Source organism: Physeter macrocephalus, chromosome 12, assembly GCF_002837175.3.
Source record: "Physeter macrocephalus isolate SW-GA chromosome 12, ASM283717v5, whole genome shotgun sequence".
Taxonomy (NCBI): domain Eukaryota; kingdom Metazoa; phylum Chordata; class Mammalia; order Artiodactyla; family Physeteridae; genus Physeter; species Physeter macrocephalus.
The window spans coordinates 15,401,194-15,426,915 of NC_041225.1; the positions used below are offsets into that span (position 1 = coordinate 15,401,194).

The 25,722-nt window shown below is 56.3% G+C and overlaps 2 protein-coding genes across 2 annotated transcripts; both read right to left on the reverse strand.

The window, feature by feature from the left end:
• Nucleotides 1-2,387: 2,387 nt before the first annotated feature.
• On the reverse strand, nt 2,388-3,748 carry ADRA2B (adrenoceptor alpha 2B). Its single transcript, XM_007118473.3, has one exon. It carries the CDS (start codon nt 3,726-3,728, stop codon nt 2,388-2,390), a length of 1,341 nt encoding a protein of 446 aa, XP_007118535.1. The 5' UTR covers nt 3,729-3,748.
• A 6,577-nt stretch (nt 3,749-10,325) lies between these two features.
• ASTL (astacin like metalloendopeptidase) lies at nt 10,326-25,290 on the reverse strand. Its single transcript, XM_007118491.1, has 9 exons — nt 25,239-25,290; nt 24,412-24,537; nt 22,169-22,230; nt 20,834-20,924; nt 20,290-20,407; nt 19,342-19,523; nt 16,569-16,650; nt 16,320-16,474; nt 10,326-10,657 (listed from the first exon to the last, which is right to left on the reverse strand). The coding sequence occupies exons 1-9, from the start codon at nt 25,288-25,290 to the stop codon at nt 10,326-10,328; spliced, it is 1,200 nt and encodes a 399-aa protein (XP_007118553.1).
• Nucleotides 25,291-25,722: the final 432 nt, after the last annotated feature.

A 25,722-nucleotide genomic window follows, 5' to 3' on the forward strand; every position in this document is an offset into this window, starting at 1 on the left:
CTTCCCTCCTCCTTCCTCCCCATCTCCTCCTCCTCCCCCCTCCCCCTTCCCCATGTTCCTCCCATCCCATGTGGGTGGTGTCTGACCACCTCTGCTGGCCCCCAGCTGTTGTGCCTGCCCGCCCATCAGGGCTGGCTTCAGGCTGACTCTCGAACTGCCACAAATTCACCAAACACAACATGTTTTGCGTGTGCTTTCTCCTGCCCAGAATACCTTCCCGTCTTCCCTCTTGGTATACTCCTGATCTTCCCCCAAGACCCTGCCCAAAGGCCATCTCCTCTGGGATGCCCTCCCTTCCTTCCCTTCCCCGGCAGCCAGTCTCAGGCTCCCCTGGTGACTCTCGCCCCCACTGACTTGTAACGATGGATGAGGGATGCTGAGTGGACAAAGCAGGCAGGCAGGCAGGTGGGTGGGTACCAGCCAGCCGCACCCAGAGGAGGAAAGGGCAACTGGCCCTGGGAGGGAGCCCATGCCCAGAGTCTACTACTCAAGTAGGTGAGGAACAGCTACTCCTGGCAGCCCTTGTACAATGAGGACACAGCTTCCTTACTACAAAATATCCTTTATTGATAAAATAGCTCAGACTTAAAAAAAAAACCAAAAACCTGCATATCACAACAAGGGAGTCACAAGCAACAATAGCAGGGGTCCCACGGGGCACAAACAAGACCAGTCAGCAGATGTCATAAGCCAGCCCCTCCCCTGGGGCCAGCCTCCCCAGCCCTGCCCCGAGGCAATGCACTGGCCTCACACTGAGACCAGGGAATGAACTGGACAGCCTCCCACCCCAGGAGGGACTCTCTTTGGTCCCCTCCATTCCCTCCACCCCAGGAAACCCCCTCAGCATGCCTCCAAGTCTAGCCAGGCCCATCAGCGCGCCAGCGGTGCCTGTGCTGCCCGGCCCCGCCCCCAAGACAAAATGCCCACCGGCTTAATGGTGAAGCCAGGCACTCGCGTGGGGAGACCACAAAACATCCTCCACGTGCTCCCAATTGTTCCAGGTGCCAGTTCTGGGGTGGGGGAGGGGACCAGGAGGGAGAGGCCCCTGGAGGCCCATCAGTGGGGTGGAGCAACGTGGCTGGGTCTGAGATGGACAGACGGTACCCACCCGGGGTGGAATCAGTCATGCATCAAAGGGATCTATCTGGGGCTTGGAGCCCTGCCCAGGAACTCCAGTGGGAGGCTCCCCTGGGAGTCCATGGGGCTCCTTCTCACCTGCTCTAGCCCCAGCACCCCACCACATGCTCTCATCTATTTTTAACGATCCTGGGGAAACAATGTGCCTGCTTGATGACAAAAGACTTCTCCCCCATTGGGGGGTCCAAGCCAATGAAAACCCTCTTGGTGTTGCAGGTGAAATGTCGAGAAGCTGTCATGCAGTGTGATAACTCAAACCTTTGCAGGCATAAGAACACATTCTCGAAGAAATCCTTTAACTGAAGTCGTGGTTCTGTCTGCCACTCCCCACTTCCAGTTTGGGGTAGGAATTCACACCCCAGGCACAGAACAAAAGTCTATAGGAAGACAGGCAGTGGTAAACCCAGAAAAGGGGGATTTTTAGATCACCGAATAATCACATTTTCTGGTTCTCTAGTGCGTTCCCCCACGGAGCTCAAAACTTTCTGCGAAGCCTTTCATCTCCCTGCAGCAAGTAGGCGGCAAGCTATTACTGCCCTGGGTTTTGCAGGCAGTGAATGCTAGTGATCAGGGCTCTCCCGTGGAGGCAGAGGCCAGACCCCCAGACCACCCCCTCTGAGGCATCCACGCACCCACCTGCCTCCCAGAGGGGCGCCGGGTGAGGAAAATGATCCAGTTCTGGAGTTACAACTCCAAAAGCAGGGGGAAGGAGAAGAAGGGCCCAAAGATGGTGCCAGCCCATAAACCCCCACCCAGGGTCTAATGGGGACGACGGGCACACAGCACGGATGCCCATCGTCGTTTCTGCCCCTTCCTCAGCAGCAGGCCCTCCTGGAAAAAGCGGAAGGTTGGCTTCCTGCTCTTTTCAAGGGGAAGATGAGAAAGAAACAAAACACCACAAGCAAGTGATCAACCAGAAAACACAGGGTCCTCAAGGTTTGCAGGGGTCTGGGGTTCTGCGAGGGAGCCTGGCCACGGCTACATTCAAGAAGGTCCAAGCCTCATCCATCTGCCTGTGCACAGGCCGGGGGTGGAGAAGATGCCCCCCCCCCCCGGCCGCCACGGCCAAGCAAGCAAGGGGAGGCTTCAAATAGACCCTGCCCCTCCGAGAGGGTTCCCGGGATGAGGCCTGCAGGACCAGGGAAGGGACCAGAAAGCCCTAGGGGGGTGGCCACATAAAACAGGGCAAGAAGCAGGGTGGCCCTGGCACCACCTGGCACCAACCCCACACGGGCAGCGGGCAGGCGGGCTCACCAGGCCGTCTGGGTCCACTGGCGGCAAAGGATCCTTCGGAAGGCACGACGAAAGTCCTGGTTGAAGATGGTGTAGATGACAGGGTTCAGCGAGCTGTTGCAGTAGCCGATCCAGAAGAAGAACTGGAAGAGGCCATGGGGCACCTTGCAGTGCTGAGGGCAGATGGCACCCAGGCTGTAGCTAAAGAAGAAGGGGAACCAGCAGAGCACGAAGACGCCAATGACCACGGCCAGCACGAACGTGAACCGCTTCTCCCGGGTCAGCTGTGTCCGCCGCCGCCACCACTGCCCCCCCGCAGTGCCCTTGCCCCTGGCCAGGAGCACCTGGCCACGTAGGGTCGCCAGCAGCCGGGAACCCTGTGGTTGCTGCAGGGGTGGGCTGCAAGCTGAGGCGGGAGACGCTGACGAGGCCTTCGGCTCACACCCCTCCTCCTCCTCTTCAGCCCCCTCCTCCTCTGGAGATGTCCCACAAACACCTTCCTTCTGACCCTGGCCTGAGCTGGGGCGGGCAGGCCAGCTGGGTGGCAAGGCGGGGGTCCCAGGGTCTTCAGGGGTCTCCCCCTCGTCCTTCTCCCCAGTGGGCTGGGAGCATCCATTGGCCTCTCCAGCAGTAGCCAGTTGGGAGACCAGAGTTGGCAACCTGGCTGAGGCTGAAACTTCCCCAGGGACAGGGCGGGGCTGCTTGGACCCACCCTCCCCAGGGCGCCCCTTGGCCCTGGGACCTCTGCAGTGGCTGCGCTTGGCGATCAGATAGATCCGCAGGTAGACAAGGATCATGATAAGGCAGGGTGCAAAGAAAGATCCAATGCTGGAGGCCAGGATGTACCAGGCCTCTTGGTTGAGCTTGCACTGAGGGCGCCCTCGGGGCTGGGGACCCGGGTCGCCCTTGTAGATGAGGGGCGGCAGCGAGATGACGGCTGCGATGAGCCACACGGTGAGGATGATGCATTTGATGCGGCGCGGGGTGCGCTTGGAGTTGTACTCCAGCGCGCGGCTCACGGCCCAGTAGCGGTCCAGGCTAATGGCACACAGGTGTACGATGGAGGAGGTGCAGAAGAGCACGTCAAGCGCCAGGTACACCTCGCACCAGGTGCGCCAGAAGTACCAGTAGCCCAGCAGCTCGTTGGCCAGCGAGAAAGGGATGATGAGCGTGGCCACCAGGATGTCGGCGGCGGCCAGCGACACTAGGAACAGGTTCTGCGGGGCTCGCAGCGAGCGGCTGGTCAGCACAGCCAAGATGACCAGCGCGTTGCCGAAGATGGTGAAGAGGATGAGGAAGGTGATGACCGCGGCGATGGCCGCAGTGGCCTGCACGGAGTAGGGCTCCTGGTGGTCCATGGCGGGACCGGACGCGGCCAGAAGGGGCGCTGCTCGCCCAGCGCGTGCACAGCCGGCGACAGCGCTTTCCCACCCAGGTCGGCTAGACGAGGGGGTCGCCCCCCTGGCTGCGCTGAAGGTGCTGGAGCCCCATGGCCAGGCCGAAAGGGGCCAAGAGGGCGGGGGACGCCCGGGGCCGGCCACCGCCCTCCTACATCCTCTTGCACCGGCTCCCGGGCTCCCGGGCTCCCTGCCGTCCGCCCCGGAGAAGTTTACCACGATGTCCCGCTGCCGTCCCCGCCCCGCCCGGAACCGAGGGAAAGTTGGGCGCCGCCGCTGGGAGGCTGCTGGACTCACGTTGGGGCGCGGGGCCCCGGCCGGCCGGGCAGGGGGCGCGCCGCCGGTTCTCGGAGGAGGCAAGGAGGACGAGGCCCGCCGCGCTCCGCTCCGCCGGCTCTAGCCCGGAGCCGCGTCTGCAGGCGGCCCGCCGCGGCAGGGTAGTGGGGAGGAGAGAGAGCGCGGCTGGAGGAGGGAGGAGACTGGAGGCGGAGCAGGAGGAGGGCAGGGAGGCGGGGCGGGCGGTGAGACCCAGGGGGGGTGGGAGGGGCGCCTCGCTGAGGGGTGGGCGGGCCGCAGCCTCCCGGCGCCCCCGGCCTCCGCTTTGGCACCCCTAACCCGTTTTCCTCCCGGCCTCCGCTCTGCGGCAGGTCAGAGGGGCCCGGCGTCTGGGCTCTTCGGGACCAAGGGAAGGATGCTGGCAGAAGTGGGAGGGTCGGTGCACGCGGGGAGCTGGGACGCGGCGCTGGCGGGTCCGCGGGCGCCGAGGCGGGACGTCTCTCCTGCGGACTGCGGGGCTAGGGCCGAGCCCCCGGCTCTAGGACGGTGGGCGCGAGCAGACCTCCCCTCCCGCCACCCAGGAGCCCCAAGGAGAGGGTGGGTGGGTGTGTCGGGGCGCCGGAGCATAATAAACCACACCCCCTGAGCGGAGCCCGCGAGGAAAGAAGCCCAGCGGAGGGCGTGAGGTGAGCCGAGAGGCTGCGGGGAACCCCTTCCCCAAATGCTTTTCCGCACCGACTGGACTCCGTCGGGCCTGCGGAGCCCGAGGAGGCGCGCGTGGCCAGGTGGCGAGCGCCCCCTGCCGCCACCCGCCTGCCGAGCTCGTCCGCGGAGCCAGAGACCCGCGGCCTGCCGCGTCCCGGGGCCACTGAGAAGGCTCCCAAGCCCGGGGTGTGCGGGGGGGCGGCAAGCGAGTGCTCAGAGCCTGGGATTGACGACTTCAGCTTTCCCGTTCCTCCTGCAGCTGCCTCAGTTTCCTCCATTAAGGGCAAAGATGTAAGAAAAACAACTGGCTTGGACCCAAGTCTCAGCAACAACGGAGACTCAGGCGGAGGCGGGGGCGGGAGGCGGGGGGACTTGCAAACTCCGACCTCGTGACCAGTAGGAAGAGGATGTCCCCTGGCGCAGAGCAAGGAGACCTAGTCAAGGGCGGGGTCTTTTTGACACAATTCAGAGAAAATATTGGTCTCGGGCAGCTTCGAAGGGAAGAGCTTCCCTTTGCATTTGGAGGGACCCCCCCCTCCCTGCTCCAGTCCTGCTGACTCCGCCCCCACCCCGCAGGCTACGCACCCCCCCTTGGAGTAGCCCTGGAAAAAGCAGTTGGGGTGAGAAGAAATTCCCGACTAAGCACACACCGCACCCTAACCTCACTCTGACCTCAAAGAGCTGCGCAGGACCGGTGGTCGTCACACACCCTCCCCCTACCCACGCTCCCTGTGGCCACTGCCACCAGCTCCAGCCTGGGCAGCCTCAAGGGCGCTTTTCTCACCGCTTCCGGAGCCCCTAATGCTGTAACCCCAGCCTAGACCCAGGCCTTATATTGCTAGCCCACAGCTGTGCATGGCATCCTCTGTATAAAGCATCAATCCACTTCTGAAAGTAAGTCTCCTCCAAAGGACATGACCTTGATCCAGCGGGCCTGCTCCGTCTTCATGGGAGCAGAGAGTATGACCTCAAGGTGCCCACAATGTGTCACCCCTACCCAGGCTCAGACAGGTGGTACCCACCACCCCCCGGCCACATGGCAGAACTGAGGGACCTCCTCCTTGATCCTGGGCTCTCCCTGCCTCTTGCCAGCCTACCCAGCTTCCCTGTTAGATGAGAGCGCCTACAGCCTGGTAGGGTAGGTACTACCTAGGCTAGGTTTGGAGAGGCGGCCAGCCTCCCTTGCCCCCTCCAGAGACAGGTCTCATGAATGCATCCTTCGACTTGCTGGGCTTCCGCCCCACGGTCGCCAGGGATGGAGAGGTCTCAGGAACCCCTTCCCTGAGGAAGGACAGAGGGGTGGCCTTTGGATCTGGGGAAGCAGCCACTTAAGCAAGTTCCTGCCTGTCCCCATGGTTCCCTGTCCCACGGCAGGGAATCTCAGCACCCTGGTGGCCCAAATGGGCTTTGAGAAGGACCATTTTTTACCCTCTCCCGCCATTCTCAGGCTGGGGGGGCCAGTGGGTGTCTCCCCAGACACTGCAATCAGCAGCAGCCTTTTGTCTGTTGGCTTGTTTTCCTTGAAAGGCCAGGCCGCCAGGACTCTGCAGGAACTGAGGCCAGGGCTGCTTCTACCCACCCCACCCCATCCTTTCCCCCCTACAAGTCAAAGCTGATTCTCACCTGGGCCTTCCCTGAAGGGGCAGCACCGGGCCCTGCTGGGTACCAGCCTGGGTTGAGGACAGCCAGAGACTCTGGTCTACAGGAACCCTTGAGGCTCAGCCACCAGCCAGGCTCTGTGCCGCCCGCTGCTGCCTCCCAGCCCCACCCACCCCCAAGACCAGCGGCTGGCTCTCGGGGCAGTGGGCACTGTTACGTAACTCGATTCCCGTTCCTCTCTGTGGTCTTCATTTCCCCACACACCCCCAGTCCCCAGCTGCCTGCTCCACCAAGCCCTGCATGAATCAGAGCCTCGGGCCCCAGCAGGGCTTCCTTCAGCCCTTCCCACACTAGATCTGACCTTCCCTCATCATCCTGTCCACCAGGGCTGGCAGAGTTCAGTCCCAGCTCTACAACCAGCCAGCAGCAGGAGCTGCCTAGATTACTCTCAGCCACGTTTAGGGGGAGGGGGAGGCAGTGACAGGCACTGGCCCACCTTCCGGGCCACACCAGGCTACGTGCTGGTCCCTGGACGTGCCCTGAGCTCCCATATCTCTAGTCCTTTCCAGGGGCTGTTTGCTCTGCCAGAAACGCCCTCCTTACCCTTCCTTCTGTGCTTGGTGGACCCCTACTCTGTCGTCAAGATCTGCTCACCTGTCACCGCCTCTCAGGCAGAGATAGTTACCCTGCCCTCCTTCGGTGCCAATTTCACGCTCAGAGCGAGATGGAGTCCGATGGTTTGTTGCACCACCCCCTCCATCAGAGCAGACATCACTTCTCTGGCCCCAGTACCTGGCCAAGATTGTTGAAAGGTGAAGAGTACTGGTAGCAGGCATCAGCAGATGACATACACATGAGTTTTTCTTAGACAGGTGGTACCCAAAGGAAGGTGCCCCCAAGGGATGTCCTTGGAAAGAGGGGCCGTGGGGGAAAGGTGACCTAGCAGCATCTTTTCCAAAGAAAGGGGAGACAGTTGTCCCATCCCTGGCTGTGAGAGCACAGCAAGAGATGTTCCCTCTTAGTTGAGAGCCCTGGAACCACTTCTCCAGGTCTGAAAGGTGAGACTGGCCCCACTGCCTCCTGGGCCAGGGTTCCAGCAGCTCAAGGTGCTGCCCTCCCTGCCCTGAGGGCCCATGGGGATGATCCCCAACCAGGCTTCACCACCCCCCCGCCCGCCGCCCAGCTTTCACCGGAAGCTCCAGCCTTTCAAATCCCTGGGACCCTTACCCCAGACCACCCCGTATGACCCAGCCTCCCCAGCTCCCCAGACCCCTGAGTCGTGCCCTCTGTGATGTAAGTCAGTCATTCTCTCTCCCTCCATCACAGCTCTCCTAACAAAACCCCAACCCTGGTCAAACCTAAATCATCCACCCTGCCTTTGACCAAGCAGCTGCTTTTTCCAGAGCAAAACACGCACTGCATCGACTGGCCTCGCTTTAAATTCATGACCGCAAATCTCCACACTTTCCTGGTGTGCTCGCTTACCCACGCTTCGCAATCGGCAACCCCCTCCTGCCCACCCCCTACCCGTAAGCTGTAACTTTGCTTTGTACTTAAGAGAAAATGGAAGCCATCCGGCAGGCACCCATCCCCCAAGCGCACCTGTATCCGAGCTGTATCTCCACTCGTAGGGCAAGTCCTTGGCATATGCCCTGGACCCCAGCCCCTCTCATGTCCCCCGGGACTCTGCTCCTGCAGTTACCCCCTCACCAGCTATCACTCCCCCACTCTAAGGGCCAGCCCCCTCCTTAAGAAGCCCTCCATGCCCCCCTGCAGCCGCCACCTTCTCGTTTGCCTGGTCATTGTCTCCAATCCCTCACATTCTCCCCTTCACCCTTGTAGGCCATCTGCACCCCACCCTCCACTGAATCTACTCCTGGTGGGTCATTTGTGACTCCACGCCACCAAGCGCCAGGCTCATTCCGAGTCCTGCTCTGTTTCTCAGCAGCATTTTATACGATGGACCCTTCCTGGGGGACAGTCTGCTCCCTCCTCTCAGGCCACTTCTCAGTTTCCTTTCCTTCTCCCAAATCCTAAATCAGTGATTCTCACAGAGTGATTTTTGCCCCTTCCCAGGGACATTTGGCAACGTCTGCAGACATTTTTGACTTTAACCACGGGAGGAAGGGGGTTGCTACTGGCATCTAGCGGGTAGAGGCCAAAGATGCTACCAAACATCTTACAAGGTCCAGGACACCGCCCCACACACTCCCTGACCCACCCATTTGACATCTAGTAGCCTCAGACTTCACACGCCCACTTCCCCTGAACCAGGTCTCTCCCCTCAGTTCTCACTGCTGAGATGCCCTCACCCCCTACATCCAACCGCAAGTGTGGTCGCCTCAACCTCCAAAACATGCTCCCAAAGCACCCACTTCTGCCCCTTTCCATGACCCCCATCACCTTCACTTGCACAACCGCAGTGGCTACCAGCTGTTCTTCCCGATTCCAATTCGTCTTCCAGGGAGTATCCGGCATGACTTTTTAAATTTTAAATCAGATCTCGTCACACCCTTCCTTAGAACCTTCCAGCAGCTGCTCCCTGTTGCTCGTGAAATAAAACCATCCCTTTCTGGCTGACCAGGCCAGGGAGAGCACCCCCAGCCATGATCCTTCCCTGACACTCACACCTGAGATCAGGCCCACGTTCAGTCTCAGAAAATCCTTGACTCAAGACTGAAACCCAAGATAGACTGAGGACAGGGGCTCCAGGTCCCCTGACACAGTGAACAGGCTGGCAGAGGGCACGCCTCAGCCCTGCACGGCTGCACAGCCGTGTTCCCTTGGGCACAACCATTTGCCTCCCTGAGTCTCTTCCCTCCTCTGGAATATGGGTCTCACCACCTGAGGGTGCCAGGGCAGTCGGGAGGGTTCAAGGCACTCGGGTATGAGGCAGTCAGCACAGTCCAGCACCAGACTCCTGGAGCAAGTTCCCAACTTTATTTCTACCTTTTCCCAGGACACCTGAGGGACCTGGTCCCTCTGGGACGGGCACGGGCTCCTGCTTCCCTTCTACCCCAAGCGGGCCCCGAGAACAGCACCCCTGGGGGGCTCCCAGCTTGCTCACTGGCCTCCCTGGAGACTTTCTTTGCCCCGAGAACAGCCCTCACCGGGGAGGCCAGGAGCTGATGAGGAGTGGGCTTGGCTGAAGGCAGACCCGCAGGGGAACCCTACAGTCCCTTCCCACCTTCCGGGGCCTCCTCGGGCCAAGTCCCCGGGAGGGGCGGGGCGGGTGTCGGATAGAGACCAGGTTCCTGGAGACAGCAACGCAGGGTGACAGCAGCTTTGAGTCCTGACTTCAGGGTCCCCTCGTGTTCTGGCCGTTTCGCACGTGCAGTCCTGGAGGGCCGCCACCTCTTCGTCTCCGTGGGCGGCAGGGGAGGAAGTTGGGCTCTGAAAGCCTCCTGGAGAGCAGGGCTGGAGGCTGTGGCTGCAGAGCCGCGTTCCCAGCACTCCGACATCAGGGAGCGAGGCTGCTCCCAGGGTCCCAGCCACTGGGTGCCCCTCCCCCAAGGCCGACCCGAGGGAGAGGGAGAGGTACCCTTAGCCCATGCTGGGGGGCTGGGCCTCAACTACAGGAGGGCTCCCAGGAGCCTCCAGATCCCTGTCGCTAGAGCCCTGGAGAGGTCATCTCCCATTCCCAGACTCCCCCAGGGCTGGGGCAGGAGACGGCAGCAGGCAGAGTCAGGAATCCCCCGACAGACCTAGAGGGTCCCTCTGTCCCCAGGAGCTCTTGGGGGAACATGACAGGGAAGGAAGGGGCAGAGAGAGAGGCCTGGGCCTTAGACAGGGTAGCCAGAGGGGCCGGAAGACAGGGGTGCTGCCTAGAGGGGCCAAGGGTTATACAACCTGGCCACCCTGAGCATAGAATGCCCTTCCCACTTGGGGGCAGAAGCCATAGGCTTGACCTCTGGGTGTCCTTATGAAGCGTTTTCTGGGTGCATGGGCCCCTGGCAGAGCAGGGTTCCCCAGAATAGCCTAGACGATGGCTGGCGGGTCTTCTGCTTCTAGAGATGGGTCTGGGGGTACAGCGGGCACTTGGGCCTGCCAGGACTGCTCCAGGGCAATGCCAGGAACCACTGCTCCAGGCCTTGACCTTAGGGAAGAAGCTGGGGGCTGGGGGGCCCTTGCAGAGGCCTCCACACCAGAACTCCTCAGGGCGGGGGGCTTCCACACACGTGGGCTCTCTTCAGCCCCGAAGCCACCGGGGCCAGGGCCCCTGGATTCTGCCAACAGCGCCTTCAGGAGCTGCTGCAGGTATGGTCTAGACGCGGGAGTGGGGCTCCCACCATCGCTGTGGGTCTGGAGCCCTAGAGGAGGAAAGATAGGTTACGTCCCAGAATCACAGAGGGACGGTGTATGGCAGCTGCGAGAGCCAGAGCCCCCTTCAGCCTCATTCACAGTGACCCAGAACTCAGCTCACGGGATGCCACAACCCACCGTGCTCCTGCTGTGCTGCTGCCCGAGGCCTTCGAGACCCTAACTCCCAACTCCCGCTTAGGGACAAGGGCCACGGAGCCATCCCATTCCCTCCCCGCTTGGCCCCAGAGGTCACCAGCAGAAGGTCAGGCCACTGGGATCTTCCATGACCTCCCACCCACACCCCCGGCTGCTCTGATGGTCAAACCCCAGATCTAGCATTGCAGCCCTCGTCACCCAGACCACCCGGGGCCGCTCTGTACAGGGCAACACCTCACCTCTCACCCATATCCGAGGCCTGTTCCAGAACTTTTCCTACACTTGCAGCTACGCCCAAACCCAGGGCGTCAGCAGGACACACGTGGGCACCACCAGGCCCGTGTGCTCAGCGGGGTGGGTCTTGCTGGCCCTTCACTGCCACTCCCGGACCACAGCTGGCTGCCACCGGCTGCTTTGTAAGACTCTTCATTTCACGCCCAAGTTATCTGGCCAGTCGGCCCCATCCCCCCGCTTCAGCACTGCCCTCACCCCTGTCACTCCTGCCCACCCACCAAAGGCTTCCCAATGAGCCATATCTTCCATGCAAGGACACTGACCCATCTCAGCTGACGCGCTTCAACCAGTGACTTCACAGCCCAGTCCCTGCCTGGACCTGCCAAGACCACACCCACTAAAGTCACGGGTCCCGGCTGCCCACCCTCTGACGGCCGCCTCCTTTACTTCCAGCCCACTCGCTTCAGTATCGCGATCCTTCAGCCCCGCTGAGCCCCCAAACCCCTTCTTCCTGCTCCACAGCCTCCTCACTTCCGGACCCCTCTCCTCACCTGGCATGGGTTCCGCAGCCCTCGGTGCAGTCCCTCCCTTGGAGACATCCCCAGGTACCTCCCCCTCTGTCAGAACGGCCCACAACACCCCAGTCCTAGAGGACCAGGTGACTAACCTACACCACGCCTCCGCCAGCAGCCCAGCACCGCCCGTGGCCCGGCCATGTGTCTCTCACGGGTTTCCTCTCCTGCTCTCCAGTCAGCAGCTTCACACCTTTTCCTTCACATCCATCCTCTTCTCCCCAGCCTCTCGGCTGGAGACCTCACCTCACTCTTTATGCCGCCAAAGCCTGGGACGGAGCCCCTCATCTGCACATCAAGATCTGCATGTGAACTCGGATCTGTTCCCATCTTCTTCCTTCCCATTAGGTCCAAGGAAGCTCCCCAGCTCCCAACAAGAGCAACTCCTCCCTGAATGTTCTAGATATTTTTCCGCCCCCCCCCCCCCCCCCACCTCGGCTGGAGACCTCACCTCACTCTTTATGCCGCCAAAGCCTGGGACGGAGCCCCTCATCTGCACATCAAGATCTGCATGTGAACTCGGATCTGTTCCCATCTTCTTCCTTCCCATTAGGTCCAAGGAAGCTCCCCAGCTCCCAACAAGAGCAACTCCTCCCTGAATGTTCTAGATATTTTTCCGCCCCCCCCCCCAGCCGAAACCATTCCCCCTTCTCCACTGGGTCATTATTTCAGTATCCAAACTTGCTGTGTGTCCACCATCTTGATAAACTTTCCATTGACCCATGACCCCTTCTAGCCACCTCTCAATTCTGTTCCTCATGTTAGTCAAGGCTCAAATAGTTACCCACAAAGCTCTTGCCACGTCTCCTTTTATTTTTAAAAAGGTATGTAATATTTGATATTATATATAGGAAAGAATAGTCTACGAAATGGTGCTGGAACTAGATAGTCACATGCAAAATACATAGGATTAAATCTACATGACCTCGAGTTAGGCAAGTCCTTCTTAGATATGACACCAAAAATACAGTGATAAAAGAAGAGATAAGTTGGACTTCACATCAAAATTTTAAATGTCTATATTCAAAGGACACCATCTAGAAAGTTAAACTATAACATGTGAGGAAATATTTCCAAATGATATATCTGATAAGGAACATGTATCTGGACTATATAAAGAACTCCTACAGGGCTTCCCTGGTGGCGCAGTGGTTGAGAATCCGCCTGCCGATGCAGGGGACACGGGTTTGTGCCCTGGTCTGGGACGATCCCACATGCCGCGGAGCGGCTGGGCCTGTGAGCCATGGCCACTGAGCCTGTGCGTCCGGAGCCTGTGCTCCGCAATGGGAGAGGCCACAGCAGTGAGAGGCCCGCGTACCGCCAAAAAAAAAAAAAAAAAAGAGAGAACTCCTACAACTCACCAGTAAAAGACAACCCAACTGAAAAATGGGCAAAAGACTTGAACAGACATTTTTTCCAAAAATATACAGATGACCGATAAGCACATAAAGAGATGTTCAAAGTCATTAGGGAAATGCAAATCAAAACTACAATGAGGGACTTCCTTGGTGGTCCAGTGGTTAAGACTCTGCGCTCCCAATGCAGGGGGCCCAGATTCGATCCCTGGTCAGGGAACTAGATCCCGCATGCCACAACTAAGAGCCCGCACACCGCAAATAAAAAGAGCCCGCACACAGCAGCGAAGATCCCCCGTGCTGCAACGAACACCTAGCACAGCCAAATAAATAAATGTTAAAAAAAAAAAAAAACTACAATGAGATACCACTTCACACCCACTTGCGGTGGTTATAATCAGAAGAATAAGTGTTGACATGGGCTTGCAGAAAGTGGAACCTTCATACATTGCTGGTAGAAATGAAAAATAGTGCAGCCAATTTGGAAAACAATTTAGCAGTTAAATATGGAGTCATCAAAGGACCCAGAAATTCCACTCCTGAGTATATATCCAAAGGAAAAGAAAATATATGTCCACATAAAATCTTACACATGAATGTTCACAGTACCATTATTCATAATAGCCTAAAAGTAGAAATAACCCAAATATCCTTTGATAAATGGATAAACAAAATGTGGTATATCATTCAACAACAAAAATGAATGAAGTATAGTTGACCCTTGAACAACACGGGTTTGAACTGCATGGGTCCACTTATACGTGGATTTTTTTTTTCGAGTAAAATATTCACAGTACTACACGATACATGGTTGGTGTATCCAAGGATGCGGAGGACTGGCTGTAAAGTTACAGGCAGATCTGACTGCACGGAGGGTCAGCACCCCTAACCCACGTTGAGCAAGGGTCAACTGTACTGATACACACGATAACATGACGAACCTTGAAAACATGATGCTAAGTGAAGAAGCTAGTCACAAAAGATCACATACTGTATGATTCCATTTATGTGAAATGTCCAGAGTAGGCAAAACTATAGAAACAGAATGTAGATTAGTGATCGCCTATGGCTGGAGTTGGGGGTACACACATGCAACAAGACCTAGGAGTAGGGTCATGGGGTATATACACTTCAACTTCATAAGATATCAGATTGTTTTCCAAAGTGGTTGCAGCAATTTACACTCCTATAGCAGAGTATGAATGTTATCACTGCTTCATATTCTTATTAGTATTTGTTAGTATCTGACTTTTAAATTTCTACCAATTTAGGGGGTATAAAAAGGTACTGTGGTCTTTATTTGCATTTCCCCAATTATTAATGATGTTGAATATCTTGTGTTTCCCAATTTGGATTCTTCTGTGAATTGCTTGTTAAGTCTCCTGCCCATTTTTCTACTTTGTGGGGTTTTTTTCTTACTAAGTTCTAAAAGTTTTTTTTTCATATACTTTGAGTACAATTAGTTACAAAAATTCTCTTCTGATCTGTAACTTGTATTTTCGCTTTTATGTCTTTTAATAAATAGTATTTATTATGATCAATGTAGTTGCATTTTTTAATTTTTCCAGCTTTGTCTCATGTTGCCTGTCTTATTTTAAAAAGTCCTTACCTATTCCAAGGTCATGAAGACATTTTACTATATTTTCTTCTAAAAAGTTTTAGAGTTTTTTTTGGTTTACATGGAAGTCTTGTATACAACTAGAATTTCTATGCATGATGAATTAGGAATTCATTTTTTAAAATGAATAACTAGGGACTTCCCTGGTGGCGCAGTGGTTAAGAATCCGCCTGCCAATGCAGGGGACACGGGTTCGAGCCCTGGTCCGGGAAGATCCCACATGCGGTGGAGCAACTAAGCCCGTGCGCCACAACTACTGAGCCTGCACTGTAGAGCCCGCGAGCCACAACTACTGAGCCTGTGCGCCACAACTACTGAGGCTGCGCTCTAGAGCCCGTGCGCCACAACTACTGAGCCTGCACTCTACAGCCCGCGAGCAACAACTACTGAAGCCCGTGTGCCACAACTACTGAAGCCCGCGCACCTAGAGCCCGTGCTCTGCAACAAGAGAAGCCACTGCAGTGAGAAGCCGGCGCATGGCAACAAAGAGTAGCCCCTGCTCGCCGCAACTAGAGAAAGCCCACGCACAGCAACAGAGACCCAACGCAGCCAAAAATAAATAAATAAAATAAAATTTTTAAAAATAATTTAAAAATAAAATGGATAACTAGTTGTCTTTAGAGCTATTTAATGGCTACCCTATTCTTTCCCTAGTGATCCATGTCCTTTTATCAAGTGTCCACTTCTGAGGAGGATTCATTTCTGAACTCTCCATTCTGTTTCAGCGGGCAATTATCTACCCTTGTACCAATGCTACAAGTTTATATAAAGGTATTTTATATACATTCTGTGTACATATATGAATATATGCATTTATACATTTATATACTATATATATATATATAAAGACATTTTATAATCTACATAACTTCATGTCTGCTAGGGCAGTCCCTCCACGTTTTTCTCTTCAGGAGTGTCTGGGCTATTATTGGCCTTTTGCGTTTTTAATACAGATTTTAGACTCACTTGTCAAGATCTCCAAACTTATTGGGATTTTCAGCGGGAATTTATTGAGTCTGTAGATCAGTAGAGAATTACATTTTTATATTGTCTTCCTTTTAATATGATACATCTCTGTATTTACTTAAGTATTCTTTAATGATTGTAATAAGGTTTTTTTCCATAAAAGTTTTATATAGCTTCTGTCAGATTTACTCCTTAGGACTTTATCTTCACTATTACAATGGTATCTTTAAGAATTATGTTTTCTAACTATTGAGATACAGAAGTAAAACTGATTTCTATATATTGATTATAATTACTTGTTAAAATTCTTATTAGTTCTAGTAATTTGTTTATAGATTGCTACTTTCAACGTAGTCATCTATGAATAGTGGCAATTTTTGCTTCCTTCCCAAACCTCAGACTTTTAATTTTGTCGTACCACAATGGCTAAGACTTTCACTACATTGTTGAATAGATGGGACGATAGTGGAAAAACTTGTCTTGGTCCCAATTTTAATGTTTTGACATTAAAAATGAGTTTTGCTCTGGGTTTTTGGTAGGTAGGTTAAAGTTAAGAAAGTGACCTCTATTCCTATATCTAACAGTTTTATAATCATCAGTGAGGGTTAATTTTTTCCCGTGCGTTTTCTGCATCTCCTGAGGTGAGGCCCTGGTGATCTTCCCCTGCTCACCTCTACAGCCTCACCTCCTAGCACCCGACCCTCGCTGACACCTCCTCAACACAGGAGCCTCCTTTGGCTCCCCCAATCACTCTGTCCCCGTCACTCACCTTTTGCACGGGGGTCATGGCCAAGCGTGCTGCAATCATAAAACCTGAGGACCCGTGCGACGTCAGAGGCGCTCAGGTTCCATCGCTGGCCAATTTGGACACTGGGGGCCCAGAGCGGCGTGATGGTGGGCATCCCGCGCCGGCTGAAGGCGAGCCTGAAACCCAAGCAGGCAGGGGCCTGAGTCCAGACCACGGCAGGAGCTGGCATGGCGGCGCAGAGGGAAGGAAGCAAGGAAAGGGGGTCCTCACCTCCCATAGTGCATCACTGACGAGTAGTCATAGGGCACCAGCATGTTGCTGCTCCGAGATTTGATGAAGTTCATTTCAAAGCCTGAAAAAATACTTGGCGATGTGGGAAGAGGGTCAGGGGAGGAAGGGTGGGTGATAGGGGCTTTCTGGAAACGTACAACCTACCTGAGCCTAGGGGTCCAAAACTACAGCCAGATGTGCTTCTCCCCACCCCCGCCACTGATCCCTGTCTCCTCCGTGCCCTGGGAGGGTTCCAGACCTGCACCAGCTGATGTGCAAGCACAGGGACTTGGTGGTGGCCCGCCATCGCCCCCTAAGACTTCTCTCCGCCTCTTTCTCCTCCTCTCAATCTCACCTTGTATGAGACTATCTTTAAATACGCCCTGCAGCTTCCGCGAAGTCACACGCTGCTCAGAGGGTCTTGGACGCCCCCTACCGGCGAGATAAAGTGCCTACTCCCCACTCCAGCCTTAGAGGCCCTTGAGCCCCCCGTGTGCGGGGGGGTATAGCCCGTTCCCAGAAGCAAAGCCACCTGCTCTCCCTGCCTCGGGCCAACAGCACCCGCCCCCTACCCCCACCCCCGACTGTGGAGTCCAGCCCTTCGCCATCGGCCAGAGCACCTGCTTCTCCCTGTCACTTGGCTCCTCCAGGCCTGGGAGGGGCTATGTTCCCTCCGTCAACTCCTGCCCTTCACAGTGAGCCTCTGAAAGAAGAGCTGCGCCCTCCAACCCCCGCCCCCGGCCCAGCCAGCCACCCCCACACCCACCCTTGCTCACCAGCAGCCTCCTTACCACTAAAATGGAATTCCAACCCCTTTATGTCCCATCACCTGCCTGAAAATACCTGCCCAGTAGAGTGCTTAGTTCTTCCTTTTAAAACCCTTTAAGTTATTAAACATAATTTTGAATAGGCAATAGATTCATCTGGTTCAAAAATCAGAAAACGTTAAGATTCATAATAAATCTCCCACTCCATCCCCCTCCTGAGTCCCCGCCTCCCCACCTCCAGTTAATTACTGTTATTAGTTTGCATATTTTAGCAGTTTGTTCTGTACATATTAACGAAGTACAAATGTATTCTCATTTTTGTCCATTCTGAAGCAATTTTTTCCATTAGGGTAGCTGGTGTTTAACTTGTTTTATTGTTAAGAAACAAAAACAAAACAGCTTTTCAGTTTATTAGTGCTGTTTGTTTTCTAACTCATTAATTTCTGCTTTTACCTTCAGTAATTCCCTCCTGCTTTCATTTTTTTCTTAACTTGGATTGAAATGCCTAATTTGTTCTCTATGTTTATTGATATAAGTATTTGTCTACACGTTTTCCCTGTGCATTGCTTTAGCTGTGAACCGTTGGTTCTAATGTGTTTTCATGTTTTAAGAATTCCTGCAATTTCTTTTACTTCATAGCTAAAAGAAAGGTTTGTTGTTTTTAAAATTTTAATTTCCAGTTGGATAAAGTTTTTCATTTTGATTTATTATTAGTTTCTACTCTTTACATCATGATCAAACTCTTTGTACTAACTCTACTTTTTCAAATTTGAAGTTTTTATGGCTATCATAAGTTTTTACAAGAATTCCATGAGCACTTAAGCTTTTTTTTTTTTTGGTCGCACTATGACCAGGGATTGAACCCGTGCCCTTGGAGTGGAAGCTCAGGGTCCTAACCACTGGACCACCAGGGAAGTCCCTCCATGAGCGCTTAAAAGGATTATAGTCTATTTTCAGGCTATGGTGTCACTGTCTCCTCCCCACTTCCCTAGACTAATCTCTGATCTCAAGCTCCAATCTCCGTCCCACCGAGAGGTGCTACCCATCTTCCCATCCCCTTCTTGGGGTGGAGGGGCATGCATGCATCTGGGGCTCCACCCCTGACCATTTCACCTGGCGAACCCCACAGCAGCAGCAAAGGCGCTCACACCAGAAGCCTCCGCTTACAGGAAGCCTTCCAAATCTTCTTCTGTTTCCATACCCCCAAACCCAAGTCATCACTTACCTCCTCTGCTCCCCTCCCTCACAAAGCGATTGTCTGGACTCCCCTCACCTCCTGCAGCAGGCCGTCCCCCTCTGCCAAAGTTCAGGGTCCCCGCATTGCTGGAGTCAGATGCCCGGCACCATACCCCGCACCCAGCTACTGCCCCTTGGCATTCAGTGCGGTGGTCCACTCCCCAGACCAGCCTCAGCTTTCCCACTGCCACCTTTTAGAGCCTGGCCCCCCTGTACTTTCTGTCCCAGGGGCCCATCAGCACCCATCTCACACACACCGAGCCCCACAGGACTGCCCCGTGCCTCTTGCGTCTGACCCTTAGCCCACTAGCTCCAGGACTTCCGTCTGGGCTCAGCGCCCCAGCTGGAACACAGTCCCTGCCCGGACTCCACACAGCAGCGTCCAGAGCATGAGGGGCTGCTAGTTGAGTACGAGTGACCAAGATTCCTAAGACCATCAACTCCATCCTCAGGTAACCGCCAGTGTCCGTGAAGGGAAACGAGGCACACAGCAAATTGCTGCCCTAGCCCAGGGTAACTGTGGGTGGCGGTGAAGGCTCAGGGCCCAGAGCTGCAGCATCTGGACTGTTCTCCAGGTCTCGGAGGCAAGCAGGAACCCCACCTTCCCCATTGGAGACAGGCAGGGAGTGGGGAAGATAGACGACCACTCCCAAATAGCCGGGCAACTCCTCAGGCCTGGACCGTGCCTCCTGCCACCTTCTCCCAGCAGGACTACCTCTCCCACCGCCCCCACCCCATGGCCTAGCCTGGCCTTTCACAATCCGGCTCACCTGGGAGGATCTCGTTCCAGTTCACACGGATGTAGCGGTCCCGGTCGGCTCGCGAATGCTCGTGCCAGAAGCCCAGCACGTGCATGAGCTCGTGCAGGACGATGCCCGGGCCCCTCTGGAGACAGCTGGGCCCCAGGGATACCACCTGCATCCCTCCACTGCGCCCTATGCTCGAGAAGCACCTGCAGGGCCGTGAGAGTGCTGGGTGGGCCCCAGCCCAGAGAATCTGCAGACCCAGGACCCTCACCCCTCCTCCCAAGAGCTGGGATAAGTAAGCACCAACAGCTGTCCCCATCCTGGGCTCTGGTCCCGAGCCTGCTGGCCCCAAGTCCCCTTACTGCCTGGCCCTCTGCCAAGGGGGTGCACTGGAACCCCCTTTCCAGCCTGCACTGAGAGGAGTTGGTGGGAGCCGATACTAATGTGAATGACAGAAGCAGCTCATTACGTGAATGTCCCCACGTGGGGAGCCCCAGGTCAAAGCTCTCACCCAGATTCTCTTAGGCCCCTAGCAAGCTAGGAATGCAGTATTGCCATCACCCCCATTTCAGAGAGAAGGGAGAAGGGGCTCTGAAGTTAAAGGACTTTCCAGAGTCACCTGGTTCCTGCACTATGGAACCCAGATCTGAGGCCAGGTCTGTCTCATGAAACCTGCACTCACTCCCCAGGCCACAAAATCTCCCCAGAGATGGAGTTGAGGGCTCTTTAAAGGAGAGTCGAGCACCTCCTTGCCCACGTCTCCTCCACCTCCTGCCCTGAGTATCTGTAGGTCCAGCTCGCACTGGGCAAACCACTCATATGGGCAGGGGTGCTCTGGACCCGGGACAGAGGCCCAGACACAGGTTTTTGACGACAGCTTTGTTAATTCCAGGCTGAACCGAAGACGGCTGTGGCTCTCACCCTGCACATGCACGAGTACACACACTTGCACACATACCCAGAAGCACTTACCCAGACATGGGGACGATGGAAATGAAGTCCCTCTGGCCCTTGTAGGCAACAAACCTGATGCACGTGAAGCGTTCAAACTCAGCAAACGCCTCCAGGATGACTTGGCGGCTGGGCTTATCTGGAGAGGCGACACCCTGGCTGACGCCCCAGCCCAGCCCCTAGAGCCCTCGCAGCCCCTTGGAAGTCTGCACTTGGGGAGGGGACCAAGCTTCAGATCACTCCCCCAAAACGGAATGTTCTAGAAAGGGCAGGGCGATGGTGTGGGGAGAAGAAAGCAGGGTTCCAGACAGACCCTGGCTGTGTGACCTCGGGCAGATCACTGTCCTCTGGACCATTTGGTCTTGAAATGGATCAGACAGTCCCTAGCTGTACCTTTCCCATCAGCTCCTCCAGGATTTTCACCTCCCAGCTCAGGGGCCAGCAGGGATAGAAGGGCTTCTTGGGTGGTAGCGGTAGAAGGGGCGCAGAGATGCAGGGGAAGAGAGAACAGAAACCCAGAGAGGAGCCTGGGCCGCAATTGCGAATGAGGGGCTGGCTCACTCACCATACTTGCTGGAGAGCAGGAAGGGGACCTCCACTGCGCCGCCGTTCTTGGGCCACTTGTTGTTGGTCGCCGAGAACAGCCGGAAAGGGCTCTGAGGAGAGAGGGCGGCTCAGGGACCCAGGTCAGCCGAGCTTCCCGCCCCCAAGGGTGCCACGCCTCCAGCCATGGGAGCCCTAGAGATGTGAGCAGCAGACCCCCCTGGGTACATGAGGGTGGCTGGTCATTAGAAATGGGACAGAAGCCGGGAAGTCAGCGGGCCAGCTCCATGAGTTATGACACACAGCACAACCCTGCCTTCTACATAACATAGAACTTACAACTTATTCTATCAAGAAGAGAAACAAGACAAAATGAAGAGGCTGGCTGAGAATCCCAGCACCCCAGAGGGCCTAGTTCAGAAGGGCTCAGCTCCACCAGCAGTACCCCCCCCCCACTCCTTCCTGGAGCACAGCAGCCCACAGAGCTCCTCTGAACGTGCAGGTGGGAAGATGGGGACACGGTCCTCCTCGGGCTGATTCTAAGGCAACACCCATGGCCTTGGCAACTTTCTTTATTCTTCTGCCAACTCTGAAGCCTGGGCTTCAGAGCAGCCCAGCACGTCCAGCCCCACTGGTACCAAAGGTTTTACCGGATTCTGCTTTTAGCCCCGGCACTCACTGGGTAACTGGGAACAGGGGCCTTGCCCTGCCCCGGGGGTTCCGGCCCTGCCCCAGGCTGGCCTTCAGTGGACGGCCTCAGACCAGGAACACAGCCTTGCTCACACCAGGCCACTGTCCTAATCGGGAGCCTTTGTCCACCCTCGCCCCAATTTAGGCAAGTGTCTCCTAAAAGATGGCAATGCAAGTTGCCCCGATTCCCATCCAGGCTTCTCCCTTTCTGAGCCTGCCCCCACCCCTGGGCAGCCTAGTTCCTGTGTTACGTCTTGTTCCGTCGTCCCCAGACCATCGCTGCCACCCCCGATGTTCCCCACAAACACCTCCCTGTAGCCCCACCAGCCACCCCGCCAACCTGTGCTTAGCTCTTCCTTTGTCCCGCTACTCCCTGAGCACCTCCCCCGGGTAGGGTAGCAAGCTGGGTCTTGAAGGTCCAAACCCCCTCCTCCAGGAAGTCCTCTCAGGCTGACCGCTGCCACCACTCCAAAGTCACCCTCCCTCAGGCTGGCTTATTCCTAACAGAACATTCGCTCTGACTTTGGCAAAAAGAGCTACGAGCAGCAAAGGTGGATCCCTCACACGTCACCCGCCCCGTGACGCCAAAGGGTGGACTCAAAGGCCTCTGACGCTAGCCGTGAGGTTATTTACACCCACGTGTGTGCACACGCATACTCGCACTCACCGGCCGGAGGATGTCCCCCTCGAGGAGGAAGCTGCTCTCTGGGGTTTCCTCTGGGATGAGCCCTGGGAAGGAAGGGAGGGGCGTATGGGGGTCCATGCCCTCCACAGCACAGACTCGAGGACAGGCCCAGGAGAGACCTTGGCTGCCAGGCCAAGCAACCCCAGGGTCCGTCCTCCTTCGGGCTCTGAGGCTGTCACACAGGCAAGTGACCTCAGGCAGGTCACACAGCCCCTGAGTCCCAGTCTACAAAGGTGTGCGATGTTTCTCAGCCTGATTGCACCCTTCCCCTGCTCAGACGGTGCACTTCTCCTGAGATCCACACAAGCCAGGTCCAGGGACTTCCCTGGCGGTCCGGTGGTTAGGACTTCACGCTTCCTCTGCAGGGGGGCATGGGTTCGCTCCCTGGTCAGGGAACTGAGACCCCGCATGTGAGCCCATGGTGTGGCCAAAAAAAAAAAAAAAAAAAAAATCCAGTCCCAGCTCCTGCGTCTGAGGCCCTGTGCTCTCAGGAAGATGGCATTCCTTCCAGCTGTCTTCATCCTCTGCTCCAGCCCAAGCCACACTCCTCAGGACACGCCCTGGGCTCTCCCATCCCACCTCACCCCCTACCCATCGGTGTGATACTCAGGACCCTTACAGTGGCAAGTGACAGAAACGCCAGCCTGCACCACCATAGGAGGGTGGGTACTGGCTCCTGCCCTCCCCTTCCCCCCTCCCCCTCCCTCCAACCTCGTTTCCTGCCACAGCTGGCAGCCCTCTCCACAGCCTCTTTACTAGGATATCAGCCCCAGCAGGAATCTTAGAAGAGTGCCTGGCATCCTGGAGGTTGGGTTCCCTAGAAGCAGAGCCTGAGCCAGGGAGCCATCTGCAGGTGATTTGATGGTGGGATCAGGGGCAGCTGGAGAGCGCTGGGGTAGAGCCCCAGCCGGACCCCGGAGGAGCTCTGGACCCCAAGTGGCACTACAGACTTATCCCACCTGGAGGCATGGGGCCAGACCCACGTCCCGTATGAGTCGCCGTGGCTGGGCCGCCCTGGGCAGGGGAGGGTATAGCTTCCCAGGCATCCCTGGCCGAGGGTCTCCAGCTGCGAGGCCTTAGCAGCCAACATTCCCAGCAGCTGGGGAGGGTGTGAACCTCCCGGTCCAGGGCTTTATGGCCGGTACTACACTAGGCTCACAGGTAGTTGGGCCACCAGCAGCCCTAGCAGAGGGAATCCTCCACAGCAGCTGGAAAGCAATGCCAAGGAAGCCTCAGATTGGTCTGGAGATGGCCAGAACCAGTCATAGTGACCGAAACGTGGCGAACGGCCCTGCTCAAGCTTTTCACAGAGGAAGGGGAGGGGCAGACCACATCCGGCAGATTCCCATCCCCTACCCCTTACCCCCCAACCCCGTTCTGAACTCCAGTCTTTATCTCTACTAGCTTTGTCCCTGGTTATCTATATGTTCTCATTCTTCAGCTGAAATCCCTAGGCAGGGAGGCCCGAGACTCACACTTCCTGGTCTTTGGACCCGCCCCCAGCTCCTCACACCTGCAGGCCATCCTGAGCCAGTTGGCTGACCTGTTTCCAAACAGCCACTAATGACTCTATTCAACACCAGACCTGGCCTGATAAAAGTATGGGGCTCTCCTTTTTTTTTTTTTTTATAAACCTCTGGTTTTCCCCCTTCTTATAAAAGTAACAACCCAGTAAAGAAGATGCAGAAAAATAGACTTAAGAAGTTGCCCGAGGGGCTTCCCTGGTGGCGCAGTGGTTGCGCGTCCGCCTGCCGATGCAGGGGAACCGGGTTCGCGCCCCGGTCTGGGAGGATCCCACATGCCGCGGAGCGGCTGGGCCCGTGAGCCATGGCCGCTGAGCCTGCGCGTCCGGAGCCTGTGCTCCGCAACGGGAGAGGCCACAACAGTGAGAGGCCCGCGTACCGCAAAAAAAAGAAAAAAAAAAAAAAAAAAAAAAAGAAGTTGCCCGTGATGGTGGTGGTGGGATGAATTGGGAGATTGGGATGGACATATATACACCAGTATGTATAAAATAGATAACTAATAAGAACCTGCTGTATAAAAAATAAATAAAATTCAAAATAAAAAAGAAGTTGCCGGTGGAACCATGACTCTCCAAGACCCACTAAGAAAGCTGGCACATTTCCTCCCAGCTTTTTCTGCTCTCTGAACATTCAGCACAGTTTTCACACGCCACATGGACAACTTCATACCCCCAACCCCAAGAGAAGACACAGCGCCCTCACCTTGGTTAATCGCAGGGATGTCCTTATCCCAAGACGTCTGGGTCCCCTCGGGGGTGAGGTCTTCTGAGAATCTGGTCCCACAGACTCCCGGGCAGCGAGAGGCCGAGGGCCCTCCTAGGATGAAACCTGGCCCAGACACACAGGTACATGTGCACGGTGGCCACAGTGCCCCCAATGGTGACACGGGATGACAGGACATGGGGTGCGGTAGGAGTGGGGTGTCAGACGGCAAGACCCAGGCCCTTCACAGAGATAGGTCTCCAGGAGGGAGTCCTGGGAGCCCGCCTGGCCTCCCCTGTCAGCCCCACCTGCTGCTGAAGCCTGGACAACTTTGAGGAAGGCGCTCCCTTAGCGGGACCGAGGCTGGACTTCAAAAGGCAGCCCCAGGCTCCAAGTGTCTGGGTGTGTATGAGGCAGGGGAGGGAGGGCGAGGGAGGAATTTCGGGACGGACCTCAGTCTCCAACGCTGACAGCCGGGTGCGGGCCGGCCTCAGACCCTGCCCCCTGCCCCCCTCGTCAGCCCAGGGGTCTGGTAATGGGCTCAGCCTGGGCAAGCCTGGCATGGCCAGCAGAACTTGAACGCCTGGAGTGTCACTCCTGCTCTCTCCTGCCAGGCGGGCCCTCTGCTCCCAGCGTCCTCAGGAGGTCCTCCCGGGGGGGCCCCCCCAGGAGCTGGCTTCTAGGAACATCCCTGGAAGCCCATTCTCTGAGCCATGCAGATCAATTCACATCCCTTGCGGGCTCCAGCCACGCCCTCTGGCCACCCCCAGGACTCGGCAGGCTAGAACCACAACGACGGGGGCAGTAGGGCGAGGCAACCCACTTACCCGGCAAAGAGAGCAGAGCTAGCGGCCACGGCCAGAGGCCTCCTACGCTCATGCTGCCGGAGATGGGCCGCTCTGGCCCCTCAGCTAGCAGGAGCACCAAGTCTCATGAGAGGAGGCAGCTAATTACAAACTTATGGTCAACTCCCCACCGCCTTAAATAGCAGCTTTTCCAGCCCTCACCTGCAGCCCCTCCCAACCAACCCCACCCACAGCCCCGCCCTCTCCTACCTGTGCTTCCCCTCCCAGCCCAGGCCCGAGCCTTCTGGACCCTGGTCAGATCCTTCCCGGCTTGGCTGAAGTGGGCGAGAGGGTGGGGAGAAGCCTTGCACTAGGCACCCTGCGGGGGGGGTCCCACTTGGGGGTGTATCTCTTCTCAGGTCCCCTCCCGCCACCAGGGGGCAGAGAAACGTCGCAGAAAAGTGAGAGACGGGGGCTTCCCTGGTGGCGCAGTGGTTGCGCGTCCGCCTGCCGATGCAGGGGACGC

Excerpts from the sequence above, each read along its gene's own strand:
- ADRA2B (XM_007118473.3), bottom strand. The coding sequence starts at position 3,728 with ATGGACCACCAGGAGCCCTACTCCGTGCAGGCCACTGCGGCCATCGCC.
- ASTL (XM_007118491.1), bottom strand. The coding sequence starts at position 25,290 with ATGAGCGTAGGAGGCCTCTGGCCGTGGCCGCTAGCTCTGCTCTCTTTG. Across the intron at positions 20,925-22,168 it reads AGGGGGACATCCTCCGGCCG|AGCCCTTTCCGGCTGTTCTC; the intron begins GTGAGTGCGAGT and ends CTCTCTCCTCAG. Across the intron at positions 10,658-16,319 it reads CCATGACCCCCGTGCAAAAG|GGCTCCAGACCCACAGCGAT; the intron begins GTGAGTGACGGG and ends TTCCTCCTCTAG.